At 34.3% G+C, this 13,830-nt stretch overlaps 2 protein-coding genes across 6 annotated transcripts in view; one reads left to right on the plus strand and one right to left on the minus strand.

Moving 5' to 3' along the window:
• Nucleotides 1-873: 873 nt before the first annotated feature.
• The window catches only part of Atg1 (serine/threonine-protein kinase unc-51-like protein Atg1), a 127,307-nt gene continuing 114,350 nt past the window's right edge, over nt 874-13,830 (minus strand). For 2 of the 5 annotated variants that reach the window (XM_080148657.1, XM_080148658.1), the window contains 12 exons: nt 11,123-11,293; nt 10,562-10,759; nt 9,649-9,744; nt 9,003-9,250; nt 7,868-8,041; nt 7,327-7,522; nt 6,821-7,081; nt 6,167-6,629; nt 5,734-5,886; nt 5,152-5,266; nt 4,636-4,774; nt 874-4,435 (listed from right to left, as the gene is read on the minus strand). In XM_080148657.1, the coding sequence (XP_080004783.1) occupies nt 4,331-4,435; nt 4,636-4,774; nt 5,152-5,266; nt 5,734-5,886; nt 6,167-6,629; nt 6,821-7,081; nt 7,327-7,522; nt 7,868-8,041; nt 9,003-9,250; nt 9,649-9,744; nt 10,562-10,759; nt 11,123-11,293 (2,319 nt within the window). In that variant the 3' untranslated portion in view covers nt 874-4,330. The remainder of the gene's footprint in view (nt 4,436-4,635; nt 4,775-5,151; nt 5,267-5,733; nt 5,887-6,166; nt 6,630-6,820; nt 7,082-7,326; nt 7,523-7,867; nt 8,042-9,002; nt 9,251-9,648; nt 9,745-10,561; nt 10,760-11,122; nt 11,294-13,830) is intronic. The other 3 variants (XR_013875050.1, XR_013875049.1, XR_013875051.1) reach the window with 3 other exon arrangements.
• LOC145306517 (uncharacterized) overlaps nt 3,010-13,830 on the plus strand; it is a 195,048-nt gene continuing 184,227 nt past the window's right edge. The window contains exon 1 of the mRNA XM_080148663.1: nt 3,010-3,013. The gene's annotated coding sequence lies outside the window, so the exon portion shown is untranslated. The remainder of the gene's footprint in view (nt 3,014-13,830) is intronic.

The raw sequence follows: 13,830 nt of genomic DNA on the forward strand, positions 1-13,830 counted from the left end.
CAAAACTAAATTTATAAACTTTAAGGATTTGTTAAAGTTTCACAACAGGTCTTTATGAAAGGTATGTACAATAATAAAAATGAGAACCAGCTATTACCTTATACATGTCATGAGAATACCATATTTCCAATTTATTTTTAAGGTGTATAATACCGCTAGTCAACCATTAAGATCTCGATAACCAGTGGATCGATTATGTACTTTTCGGATAGATTATAGACATTTTCTTTCTTTGAAAGGAGAGTCCTTAGGTGATAGCAACCGCTAGTAGAAAATAATGTCAACTGGAGTAAAATAATTTTGTGGGGCGTTACATGAATCATTAGAGTAAAACACTAGAGGGAGAAAGGGTTAAATAACTGTATCTCCCCATCGCAACCTTTCTACTGGGCCATTGAAAATCAACCAATCGTGTCGCTTATATTAACACAGCCAAGTAGCAGAAAATAATTTAGAAGCACACGAAAGAGGTCTTTGCAAAAGGAAGGGAGGTAGTTGTCTGTATATACATCTATATTTTATGTTTCATTTCACTTAAAATGTTTCAGACCTCTTACTAGAGCCGTTTAAAATGGATCCTACTACTTCTATGTCAGACATGTGACACTAAAAATGAGAGAAGGGGAATGCCTTGGCCCATTAACAGGTGCAACTTATTTTCATACACAGATAATATGTCAAGAAAAAGGTTTTGCAATCAATGGGTTTGCTGTTACTTATTCTAACATTATTAGGTGTTAGAGAATCGCATTCCATTGCACGCGGATCAGCCCCTAACTTCACTAGTTGATCACTTAAAATCAACTCCATACTGGCAGACTAACGGACAAAGTAAATTAAGCAGTAGCTACACTAAAATGAAAAAAACCAAGAGAATTTTACAATTTTTATTTTGATTTTTGTGATATATTAAAGCTCTTAAATAGAGTTAGTAATAGTAACATAGAAAGAATGAATAGTTGGGTCCACACCTCAGACTAAATATATACACAGGGTGGCCACACAAAAACGTGGTGTGTAAAATTTGTTTAGGCAACAATATCTTTTATATGGGTCACCCTGTGGTTATATTTTCTTATTGTTATTATTTATAAGAAATTGCTGTACAATAGTAATAAGATTATTATATATAGTAGGTTGATCAAAACTAAAAATACACTGTTTTTGTAATAATAATAGTACATAATTTCTGATCTACTACATAAAATAGCGAAGATATAATAATAATAATATGAATTGAAAAAAAAATGAATACAATTTCTAGAAAGACATATCGCTTATCATCTCAGTTCACATTTATTTATATTGTGTTTTCAAGCTTTGGTAGTCTGTTGGAAATTATGAAATCACTTAAAAGCCCTTTTAATTTTTTAATAAGACACCCTGTATAAAAAATTGTTTAGGCACAAATCCTAAAAAGTTGGTAACCCTTGTTTTGTCAACTGTTTATATTTTTGGCGGGAAAAATGTAATTTTGGCGCGCAAATTTCCAAAGTTTTGGCGCGTAAAATTATGAAAATGACAAAAAGTATCAACAGTTTACCTGTAGCTTAAAATTTCTTAATTTTTATATAGGTTATTTTTCATTAAAAACTGAACTGTACAATAATGTTATAACTGAAGAAAAAAGTACAGTAATAAGTTTACATAATTTTATACACAAAAGATTACTATGACTATACAGTATACAAACATATATAGCACTAAGATTAACAATGATTAACAAAGACAACAGAATGAATAACATAGGAGAAAAGAAAGAAAAATTTCAAGTGTCCAAAAGTACAAAAAAGTACAATATTACTACTGTACCTTGATGTACTATAAGGAACTCTATATTATACTACAACATAATGAAGAAAATAATATAAAAAACAAACAAAGAAACAATGAAAGAATGAATTTTAATTGCGGCTAAATATCAAGAATGAATAAGTGTACTTTATTTACATAAAAAACACAAAAATTTAATTTGGGGATATTTTTGTAAGTGTAAAAAATTGCCAAAAATGAAATATGTGAAATTTTCTTTGAAAAATGATATCCCCAAAAATGTAGTTTATGAAAAAAACATGACACACACAAAATAAAAATTCCATTTATCTCTAAAAGTAATTATCAAATAAGAAAAATGATAAAAAAACTAATCTTATTTTGTGTATTTTATGTTTTTGGTATAAAATTGTACAATAAGTTTCCACTGAACAATTTGCTAATAGAATATACAATATGCCAAAGTTTGTACTTCTAAATATATACAAGTACATGTACTGTTAGTACATCAAAAAGTACAAGATGGCTAAAATTAATCCTACATAGATGCAACAAGGGATCTTTAAAAATGATTTTCTGGGGTTAAATGGAATTTTCAGTCAGGCAAAACTCCAAATTAACCTGGCAAAAATTTGAAAGTGTTGACTCCCTTTTAGTGTGAAAATTTTTTGTGATGATTTTCAAATGAATGGCCGAAAATTTAGGACTAGAACTAATGTTCACCATACTGAGTTACATAAATGTTATCTTTATATAAATTTTTTTGGTCCAAATTACATTACAATTAGCTTGTAAACCAAGGAGCAGGTTTTAAATCAAAATTTGTAAACCAAATATTTCTGTTTTGGTAAATGAAAGAATCTTATGGTAATATTTTTATATTTTTCATCAAATTTTATTATTTTAATTAAAAATATTCTATATATACACGCAATGAGAAGTTTTATAAACACTTCTAATTTAACACACAATTTTTCAAACATTTTTTTTATTTTTGAAACTTATTAGTTAGTAGGTAAAATTAGACAATTATAAAAGGTAAAATAGTATTTACACACATTTTTACACTCACTAAGTTCACTCACATCTCCAGGGTTCAATATTATTCACACCAAATTTAATATATACACACATTGATGTACTGCAAAGTACAAAAATCCTTAATTTCTAACAAAATTAAATTAAAGTTAGCTTTTGAAAAACCGTTGAGCATATTTTTGTTTTCCTACTTGAAATAACCTGACTAGCAGGGGGTTTAAAGGGATAAGACAATGGCCGATTAATTGAGGTACATCTTCAATGATGATGCACAAAATCACCCTTTCTGTAGATTACACTCAACTTCATGAACCAACAAATCAAAACTAATTAATAGTCCCCAAAGTTGATAAGTTAACGAATAAGAATTGTTATTATAAAACTTTGGGGACTAGTGCAATAAACAGCCTTATGTCTCCTCCCTCCCAGCCTAACTAACCTCTTAATCTAACCATGCTTTTAATAATCAAATTCAAAAATATTAAGATCCAAATAATGTTCAAGGTTTTCAAAGCAATAAAAAATGTATATAAGATTAAATGTCGTTTTCCTTACAATTAAGTTTAAATATTGTGCTTGGGTTATCTTTTATCAATAGGTATATCAAACACACACACACAAACGATTTATTAGATCTATTATTTAATATTAGATCCATTTAATGTTAATGTTTATAAGAAAAAACATGATCTCCTTATTAATGAAAGAATAATTATTTGTCGCATCGAATACAGACAGCTTTTCGCGGATATTAAATTGAAAAATTTTAAGATTGAAACCTATTTTGTTAACCATGTGGGGCCAAAGGCTCCAGTTATTAGAACTGGTATAAATTTTAAGATTTTTATTCTAAAATTCGTCGAAAATTGTCTGTAATAATGTAATGGCCGAGAACCGGTTCTAATCCAGCGAATATCAATCGGTTTTGAGGCCAAACTCGAAATAATGTGCTAAAATGCTTTCTCTGGCTCTTAATTATATTATGATAAAAAAGAAAATGAGTATTTTGTGTAAATTTTAACTGTACGCTCTAGGTGCATAAAGTTTTCTTATTAGACTACATAAAACTTTAAAATCAATGGCTTTTAGTAAAATTTGTTTTTCTAGTTTAATATTATGATATAGTATATTCTATAATATATGACTTACTAATTAACCTAAAAGGAAAAGATTAGTATTATACTATACATAAAACAGAATTAAACTAATTTTCTTTACCATTAGCATTCAAAGCATAAAAATTATGCAAATTGTAAGATGGTGGAAAAAGTCAAAATTTCTAATTCTTTTGACTTATGAAAATTGCACTAAATGATGGTATTCTTGTATGTAGAGGGATGATATACAATCATAGATGGATGTTTATTTTTCTGATGTATAAATATGAAATAAATATCTGGGGCTGGGTTGACTCTTGTGTGTTCTCAGGCATGTATCAAGCTGTATTCATATATAAAGTTGAGACACACTTCTTGCTGTATGATTGCATGATGATGGATGTATGGAGGATGAAAAACATCTAGTTGACAATGGTCTCATAGGCAAAGACATGTCCGCCCTCCTCAAGTATGTGCAGCCTCTTCTCCACAGCCTCCTTGTACCTGTTCAAAGTTGCTTTGTCCTCCTAGAAAGAAAAACAATTTTCAAGAAATTAAAAAAGGTTTTTTTGAGGGGGTTAAGATAAGTGTTTTTTAATATTCCCGATACTATTGGTTGATTTCGAAAGACCCGATTAAGAGTCGGTACAAGATCCTAGGGATGGGGACATAGATATTTAACCCCTCCTCCCTCTAGTGTCTTACTCTAATGGGAAGGTATACTAACCTCTGAGCTTGTCTGGAACTGGAGGGCGTGCAGGAGGACATGAGCCGCCTGATATCTCTGCACACATTCACCGGGATTGTTAAATAACTCGTCCAGCGCCGCGCTCTGGCACTGCTCGATGGCGTGGTTGTACAGCAGTCTGAAATAATAGATTTATTAATACTTGGATCTTACACCAGATTTTCATGTAGTTCATTTAAGTGAATTCTGCAGTGGCCTAACATAACGATCTCCCCCATCCCCTCCCCTCCTACTGGATAATCGGCCCGACTAATAAATGCGAGGGAAAATTGCAACCTAATTTGACAAAACGATTTTCCCTGTCGTAATATCCACGTATATATTACATCCATTTCTAGAATAGATACCTAATTATCTATCTGGCTAACTTGTAGCTGGCTATCTTATAAACAAGTTAATCTATTAAGCATCAGAACTTCTTGTGTAATTGTAGTTTAAGATCCCGTAAAAATGTTTAAGGTATTAAAGGTAAGGGGCAGGTTTAAGGCTATTTACCTGTCAGCAGTCAGGGTTGTATCGTTGGGATCAATACCACATTCTGTCAGAATATTTTCTGCATTCAACATCTTAGACATGGATAGACAGTGACGATATCTCTCGTTCATGGTGGCTGAAATAGAAACACTTTTGAAATTTGCGCGCCAAAATAAGGTTTTTGTCCCGCCAAAAATAAATCAGCTGACAAAACAAGGGTTACCAACTTTTTGGGATTTGTGCGTAAAAATATTTAAAAAAAAATAGAAATAAGATATTCAACAGGGATAAGACAATGAACAAAAGTCCATTTACATAATTTTTCCTTATGTAGATAAAAATTAGCGATGGGAAAGTATGAATAATGCTAGTTTGTGTACTCAAAGTATAATAATAGAACCCAAAGTTTTATAGTTAACGAATGAGTAAAGATTTTCCATAAAACTTTGGTTACAAGTATAATTTCTTTGAAATTTCACCTCTCTCCCACTTTTCCGAAACGGGCGGACATGCCCTATTTAAAGAGTAGATCCAACTTGTTAAAGATTTTATGGGGAAAGAATCACGAAACCTAGAAAACATTAAAAAAAACTATAATCTTACCCAAAGTATTCTTGACTGTGGTGGATGGTTTTAGCCTCTTTGATCTCAGCTCAGTCCTGGCAAACTCTAGGGTCTGACTGAGCAGCTGGAGGCAGCGGATGTACAACAGAAGCTGCTGCAGCCGTCGGTCCAGAGGGTTTTCTCCTTGGCATCCTAAAAACAGATTTCAAAATTAAAAACTTAAGAAATAATTTTAAAACAACATTTTTGCTTGCAAATAAACTTCTCTTATTAATATTACTATTCAACATTTTACTGTTCTTTTTCTTTTATGGTCATAATAATCATAATATTTAAAAGTGTAGCTTTTCTATAATTAGGGCCTGTTCGTTCGTGCGTAACAGTCAGCTCTTATCGTTTTGGCATGTTATAATCGTCCTAACGATTTCAAACTTAAATATATTACAAATATCAACTTTTCAGGAAAGCTTACCTTCACTGGTGGACACAGGAACCTGTGCGGGGCGGGTGGTAGAATCAGTGAGCCCTGCCAGGGGAGCGGCCTTGCTGCGCGCCACTCCAATTATCGTGTCAACAAGGACGTGGATGAAGCGCAGCTTGGACAACACCTGATTGTGCTCTGGAGCCAAGAGTGTCTCCTCAGAGAGGTCAGGCGGCGGCTGGGGGCACTGGTTCTCCTTATTGTTCATATCCGCACCGCCTCCACCCAGCAGTGAGCTGGAGGGACGGCGGGAGCCGACCAAACTTGGCGAAAATCCGCCGGCATTGCTTGTGTTGCTCGGGGAATAGTTGAGAACGACTGTGTTGCGGCTGGCGGCGGTGGAGGGGACAACAGGCATGTCCTGGGCCCCGCTGGAGGGCGGGATCCGCCGGAATCCTGAATTGTTGTTGTCCTCGGCGGCGGCTAATGTTGTAGGCACAGAAGCTGCTGCTCCCTATGTAATAAAATTTAAGAATTAGAGAAACCAAATCTACAACTACTCTTTTCCACACAATAGAGAACACTCCAAATAAATTAGGAAAAGGGAAGTTTATATTTTTTAGAAATTAAAGGGGAAATTTTGTTTATCATGATCAATGATCATGATTGTCTTAACCTGAAGTACTAAACAAATAAAAAGTTTACCTGGACGCCCCACTGGTTGGGAGAGCCGAGAATTGGCGGGAGAGATGGTGGCGTAAAGCGGCCGGAGCGGCTGTGGCGCAACGGGGAGCTGCGGGGTGAGACCACGGGCCACGGCACTGAACGCCCGCCAGGTGGCGGCGACACGGTCCACGGGTTGGAACTGGCGGGAGGTGAGGTGCCGAATGTGCCGCTGCCGGCAGAAGAACCGCTGGAGGTGCGGCGACGGTGCGGTACTGGCGGGGTACCCATGGTGAATTGTACCTAAATCAAATAAATTGGTATTGCATTTGTTACATAATTTTAACGCTTGATCATTCCCATACACAATCCAACTCAATTAGGAAAGAAAATACAATTTCAGAGATTTTAATGCCAAATTTTTTATCATAAAAGTTGAGGGATATAATACGATAAAGATACATGATTTTTCCGTATGGCTTAGAACCGGATATAATCCAGCGGATATCAAACAGTTTCTAAGCCATACTGGAAATAAAATAACACACCTGAGGTGGAGACATGGAGATAATATCTGGCTGCTGCAGCTGGTGGACCGCGGCCGCGTTTCCACCACCCCCGACTGCGGCTGATTGTCCGTGCAGGGCGCTAGCTGCGGGCGCGGCTGTGGGAGGGGCGGACACGCGGCGGGATTTGTTGCTGGAGGAGAACTGCTTGTTGGGGGACCGCGGGGAGGACACAGGACTGAAAAATTATTACACATTAGAATTCTGGTACCCAAAGTTGTTAAAAGACAAATTCTTCAATTCGTTGGTTTAAAAACTTTGGGGAGATTTATACATAATAAGAAATAGAATTATAAATCTTTTCGACTAATAATATTATTCTACAGAATGGGTAATTTGTTTATAACCATTGGGGGAGTACATCAATTTATCGACAATTCTAAGTTCATTTATGATATTTTTAATTCTACTAGATTTTCAATGTATCATATTTTATATTTTAATAAAAAATATTTTTATCTCGATGTTGCTGCACTACATCTGGTCAAAGTTTTATCTTGTAATACTAAAAACCCCTATCTACCTAGAGGAGAATGAAGAAGTGCGGGTGCGCCGAAGGACTGGCGGCGACTGAGCGGCCACCTGGCCACAGCCGTTATTGTCGTCTTCCTCTGGCAGCGGCCCCAGCATAGAGCCGCCGCTAGCAGAACTCACCCCGGACATGGCCGACACAGAGATTTTCTCATCCGTTTGGGTCCTGAAATTAGAAATTATCAGAAATTTTTTTATTAGAATTAATTAGGCTTTAAGGAAGGGAGGGGAAAATACACGAGTACATTTTTTCGTTGGCTAAACAACTTTGGGTACTTGAATATTGATAGGTTGTTTCCATATTAGCAGTGTTCAAACTTTTCAACCAATAATATTAATCTATAGAAGTGCTAATTTTGTTTATCATTATTGGAAACGGCTATTTATCATCAATTGTCTTATCCCCTGAGATCCCTGGAAATATTCATAAAAATTCTTCTAAATATTAAAGTGTTTAAAGCCAGTGAAAGATTAATAATTAGTTAAGATGAATAGATAGGTATTCTAGTAATTAATCATTATTAAATGCATTTCACCAGGGAGGGAGGGGACATTGGGCTGTTTATTACACTAGTCTCAAAAGTTTTATAAAACGTTTTCTTATACGTGGGCCTAACAACTTTGAATTTTGATTGGTTGGTTCAATAAGTCCACTGTCCAAACGTATCAACCACTAATTGTAATCTAAAGAGGAGTAATTTTGTGCATCATAATTTAGGATGTACATTAATTGATCAGCCATTATCTTATCCCTTTATATCCCTGACATTTTACATAGAAATATCAGGTATTGATTTGCATATATCATATTAAACTGTCACGCGATGTTATTTAAAATCCTTTAATATGCCATTGACCCCCCCCCCCCCTAACTTACAAACAAAATATAATACTAAATATAGCGATTCAATGAAAATATATTGGAGGGTGAGGAATTGCTTTGTAAAATTTACTGGTATCCAAAGGTAAGTGTGGCACAGTATAGAAACATGGGATTTTACTTATTGTTAAAATGTTTATTGTGGCAATCAAATAAAAAACTTGTACTACATCGCATGCAATTCAGATCAGGAGGGAAGGGACATTAGGCTGTTTATTACACTGATGCGATAATTATCTAACCATACCTGGATGAAATAAGAGAATTCTGTATGGCCTGATAGGCCGCCCTCTGTGTGGGCACAGGAATAGGCTCACTGCTGGCTGCCAGGCTGCTGCCATGGACAGGCAGGGAGACAGGACGGCCTGTCCTGTGGCCGCCTGCCTGCAGACCTGATCCAGGGGCTCCGGAGCCCCGCAGGGCACTGGAGACGGGGTTCTTGTTGCGTGCACAGTCGCCAACCAATGAGTTGGGGACAACAACGTAGTCCAATTCCTATAAAAATAAAAAAAAAATAAATCTTTATATACAAATTATTTACCTTAATTATTTAACAACTGTTTTTCAATTTGTTTCTTAGTCTGTCTGTCTGTCTAACTCTATCTATAAACCATATAAATCAGTATGTACATTGTACAATACCTTTAGGATGGGCCTCTATCTGACTATCTTTGCTGGAGTTATCCTGTTGATTAGTTCCAGAACCAGGTTTGTCTGCCTACTGTCCTTCTGTATCTATGTCTATTTATCTGTCTGTCTATCTGTGTTTACCTGTTCTGGACTAATGCTATTATTGCTATTATTGTATCCAGTTCCAGGTTAGTTCCATATATATCTATTTGACTGTCCCTTTTTCTCTCAATATATGTATCTGTCTATCTATCTGTGTTTACCTGTTCTGGACTACTGCTGGGGTTATCCTGTTGATTATTACCAGATCCAGGTTTGTCTCCAGGGCTGGAGATATCACTTGTCTCCATTTTGCACCGCTGAAAATAAAAAAAAATATTAATAAATCGTTGTCTACCCTGTTCCACAATGTTTATAGAAGACAGTTGATTGATTGATTTGAACCAGTGCCGCGTCTTTTATAGCTAGACGTGGCATATGCGCTCCTTAAGCCAAGCCTTACAATCACATCTCCATTATCCCTTTTCTATCCCAAAGCTGTAATTTCTATATTTTTTATTGCTATTACTATTCCAAAACAAGACTGTATTCATAATGTCATAAGTTTGACTAAAAATAAATAAATAGTAAAAAAAATAAAATCTTTAGATATTGAAATAAAAGAAAATGCTGATTTTATTTATTGTTCATAGAGAAATTTTAATAATAGGATAAATAAAAAGCTGACATCATAATTTTTAAAAAGAATATAGCATTGTATTCAATATTTAAATGAGGTCACTTCGTAAGAGAAATTTACAACAAAAAATCAATAATTGTCGGTTTAAAATCACGAAACCTTTCAAGTTATTTTGTCTTCGTGTCTGCATTTCTGTCAATAACTCTGCTCTCTAGTCAGTTCTCTTTCAACGAACTAAGGTAAGGACTTAACACAGAAAAGGAGAAATGGTACAGATGACCGTAACCAATAATCTATTTAAACCAGGTAGACTATAAATTATACTGGTACCAAAAATGTTTTTAGTCTCAAAAACTTCTTTAGTTCAAACTTAAGGTGTCCAAACTTCATAAACAATAATCTTTATCTATAAAAGGTAAATTTGTTTATCATAATTAGGGGTGTTCTTAAATATATTGTTAAGATCCCTGTTTAAAGAATACAAATCATTATCTAACCTGGGGAGATGAGGAGGTGGGAATAACCCCAACATGAGGGGAGGGTGGCAGTACCCCGGGTATACTTCCTCCGCCGCCGACATCACTGCTCTTTGGTTGACGTGTAGGTATGTTGACTGCAGCCGCCGCGGCTGACGGATTAGAGTCGGCGGCGCTTGATTGTGGGCTGCTGCCGGCTGAAGGAATTGCAGGAGTTTCCTAGAACCAAATGATAAATGAACTGAAAGGGGTTAAGTGAAGTTTATTGTAAAATATTGCTGGTGACGAATGCTTCCTAGTTTCTGGGATTACTACAAGGTTTCTGGATCTAGCATAACTTACAAGAAAACTTTCTCGAGCTACTAATACTTAAAATTCCTAGTTGCCGGCAGCTTATGCATAATCCTGGCCACTGCCAGTCTTGAAATGATCCTGGTAATAAGCAATGAAAGTAAACGAGGTAAAAGAAGACAGTAAGAGGCTATGCACGTTTAATTAATTTACAACCCCTTTTACCATCAAAATCATTCAAGATTATGAATTTCAGATTTTTTTTGTTTATGGGAGAAATTTAAAGCTTACTTGTAGGAAAGGATGATTGAAAAAATCTTCGAAATCAATTCTAGCTTGGGCGTCCCGTTTCAACAGATTATTGAGAAGATGCGCCAGTTCTGGGGAGGTGGTGGGGGGCAGACGTGGCGACAGCCGACAATTTTTCTCGTAGAACTGCTTCAACGCTTGCGGGGTTGGAGCCTGAAATAAAAGTATAATGTTCAAATATAAAAAGTAGATGAGCTTTTCAAATTATTTCAATGAATTTTAATATTTAATTTCGGTTACTTTGTCCTTTCTTTTCAAATATGAACAGGAAGTCAGGAAGGGAGGGGCATAAGACTGTAAATAATACTGGTACATATAAAATCTCTCTTTATATAGGCTTAAATACTTTGGGTACTTGATTTGATTTGATCGTACAAACTTTCAGTGCCCAAACTTTTCACCCGAAAATTTTAATTTAATTTACAAAAGGGATAATTTTGTTTACCACAATTGGGGGTGGACATTAATACAAATGTCTTATCCCTTAAACCCCTGAAGTAAGTACAAAGTGAACAGAGAGGAATTCAAATAAATTGATAGAAGAATTTTTGTTTGATTGAAAATTTCGTTTTCATTTGAGGAATCCTTGGAAGTATATTGTATACAAAAGTTAAAGGGATTGGCAATGAAAATTAAAGATTTAAATGCTTTTTAGAGACAGCTGTTTTCGATAGAGGTCTTTTATTACCTATAATAAGACAAAAAACACAAATTATTACTACAACGTTAGTTTGTTCCTTCCAAATTCATGAAAGGAGAGGTCAAGAAAATAGTCTAAAACCAACCCAAGACATTATGAAGATCTTAAGCCTCAAACAAACAAACCTTACTAATCTTTTTCTCGACCATTAAGACAATTTTTAAAAATTAATTTTTCCTCGAAAATGCGCAAAGCCCTAAATTCCTGATTTTTGCACGTGAAATAAAATTTTGAGGTAAAAATGCGGGCTAGAGATATTGCAATTTGGTTCCTATAATTTTTACATGTTGTAATTCACAGTATAGTTTCTATACAAGCTAGACTCCAAACTGTGATGTCATTACTGTGACTGTACGACTATAGAAATTGCCATCATAGAGATATTGCATGACGGGAAATTTAGGCTATCTTCATGAAAGGCCATCATTAAAATATTTTGGTAAAATTAAAGATCTAAAGGGATAAGACAATGGCCTATAAATTGATGTACATACCCAATGATTATCCCTTATGTAGATTACCTTTAGTGTTTAAATCATCCCCAAAGTTGTAATACAACGAATAAGAAAACGTTATTATAAAGACTAGTGTAATAAACAGCCCAATGTCCATTCCCTTATATCAAAATTATTCAATGCTGTATTTTTATTAGTACAGCTTGATTATAATAATCTAGACTTACTGTTATTGTCTTTATTTAAATTACATTATTTTTAGAAGCATTTTATAATCATAACCTTTAAAAAATGACGTCATACTGGCCTACCATTAGTCAATAAAAATGTATACTTGCATGCTAATGGTAATTTAGTCCTTCCATTGGTCATTTGTATTGTGTGACGTCATTTTTTATAGGCTCTATAAACAGCTTAAATTTTTAAAACTTTTTATTAAGATGTTTAATGAACGGTCCCCCCAATTTGTTGGCAAGGAAGAGAAACGATGATGCAAAGATTCTACATTATCTCTAAGGACATTTTCTTTAAAGTTTACTACAATTCAGTGTTAAAGGGATAAGACAAAAGCCGATAAGTTGATGTTCATCCCCAATGATGATATACAAAATTACCCCTTCTTTTGATTACAATTAGTGGTTGAAAATAATCCAACCAATTAAAATTTGAAAAAGTCCCCAAAAAGTTGTTTAGCCATCGAATATGAAAAAGTTATTATAAACTTTTGAGACTAGTGTAATAAACAGTCCCGTTAAGTATTATAGAGTAAAATCTTTACAGCTATACATATAGACGTACATACGGACGGACATACTCTCATTATATAGTAGCTACGCTTTATAAATAACTTCTTTAATAACAAACTTTTATATAGAAATATTTCTAATTATATTTGTTATTGTGAAAAAATAATATCATGTTTTTTGTGATCTTATTAGTTTTGTTTTTCTTAGATTATCAAAAAAACATCTATTTTATATGCAGATGTAATTTACCTATTTTTTTATGTTTAATCATAAAACAACTAGCGGCTAGAAACATAGCATCTAAGGACTCAGTATTCAAATGGAATAAAAAGATGCAGAAAAATAGCCTAAAACCAGCCTAAAACAATCCCAGCGCCTATGTGAGGCTTCCCTACAAGAGACATCTCAATCAGCTCCATAGTTATCGAAATTTTAAGCTTAAGACCAAAAAGTATTACTACTTTATACAGCTATAATTTTTTCCATATAGTTTTCAAAAGAGAAATTAAACATTTTTCCTCAGAAACTAATATTTTAAAAGATTTTCTGTGTTAGTTAAATCTTGTGTAATTGTAACTTAAAAAACCACAAATATCTTTACATTTTTTAGTGAAGGAGAGGATTAAACCAATCTTCAACCAAAAGGGATAAGACAATGGCCGATAAATTGATGTACAATGTAAATCCCCAAAGATGATACACAAAATTACCTTTCTGTAGATTATAATTTATTAGTGTTTTATACACATAATTTCATGAACCAATTTAATAAAAGTGCCCAAAGTTGTC

This window comes from Acartia tonsa, chromosome 14 (genome assembly GCF_053477335.1).
Source record: "Acartia tonsa isolate MP-2025a chromosome 14, ASM5347733v1, whole genome shotgun sequence".
Taxonomy (NCBI): domain Eukaryota; kingdom Metazoa; phylum Arthropoda; class Copepoda; order Calanoida; family Acartiidae; genus Acartia; species Acartia tonsa.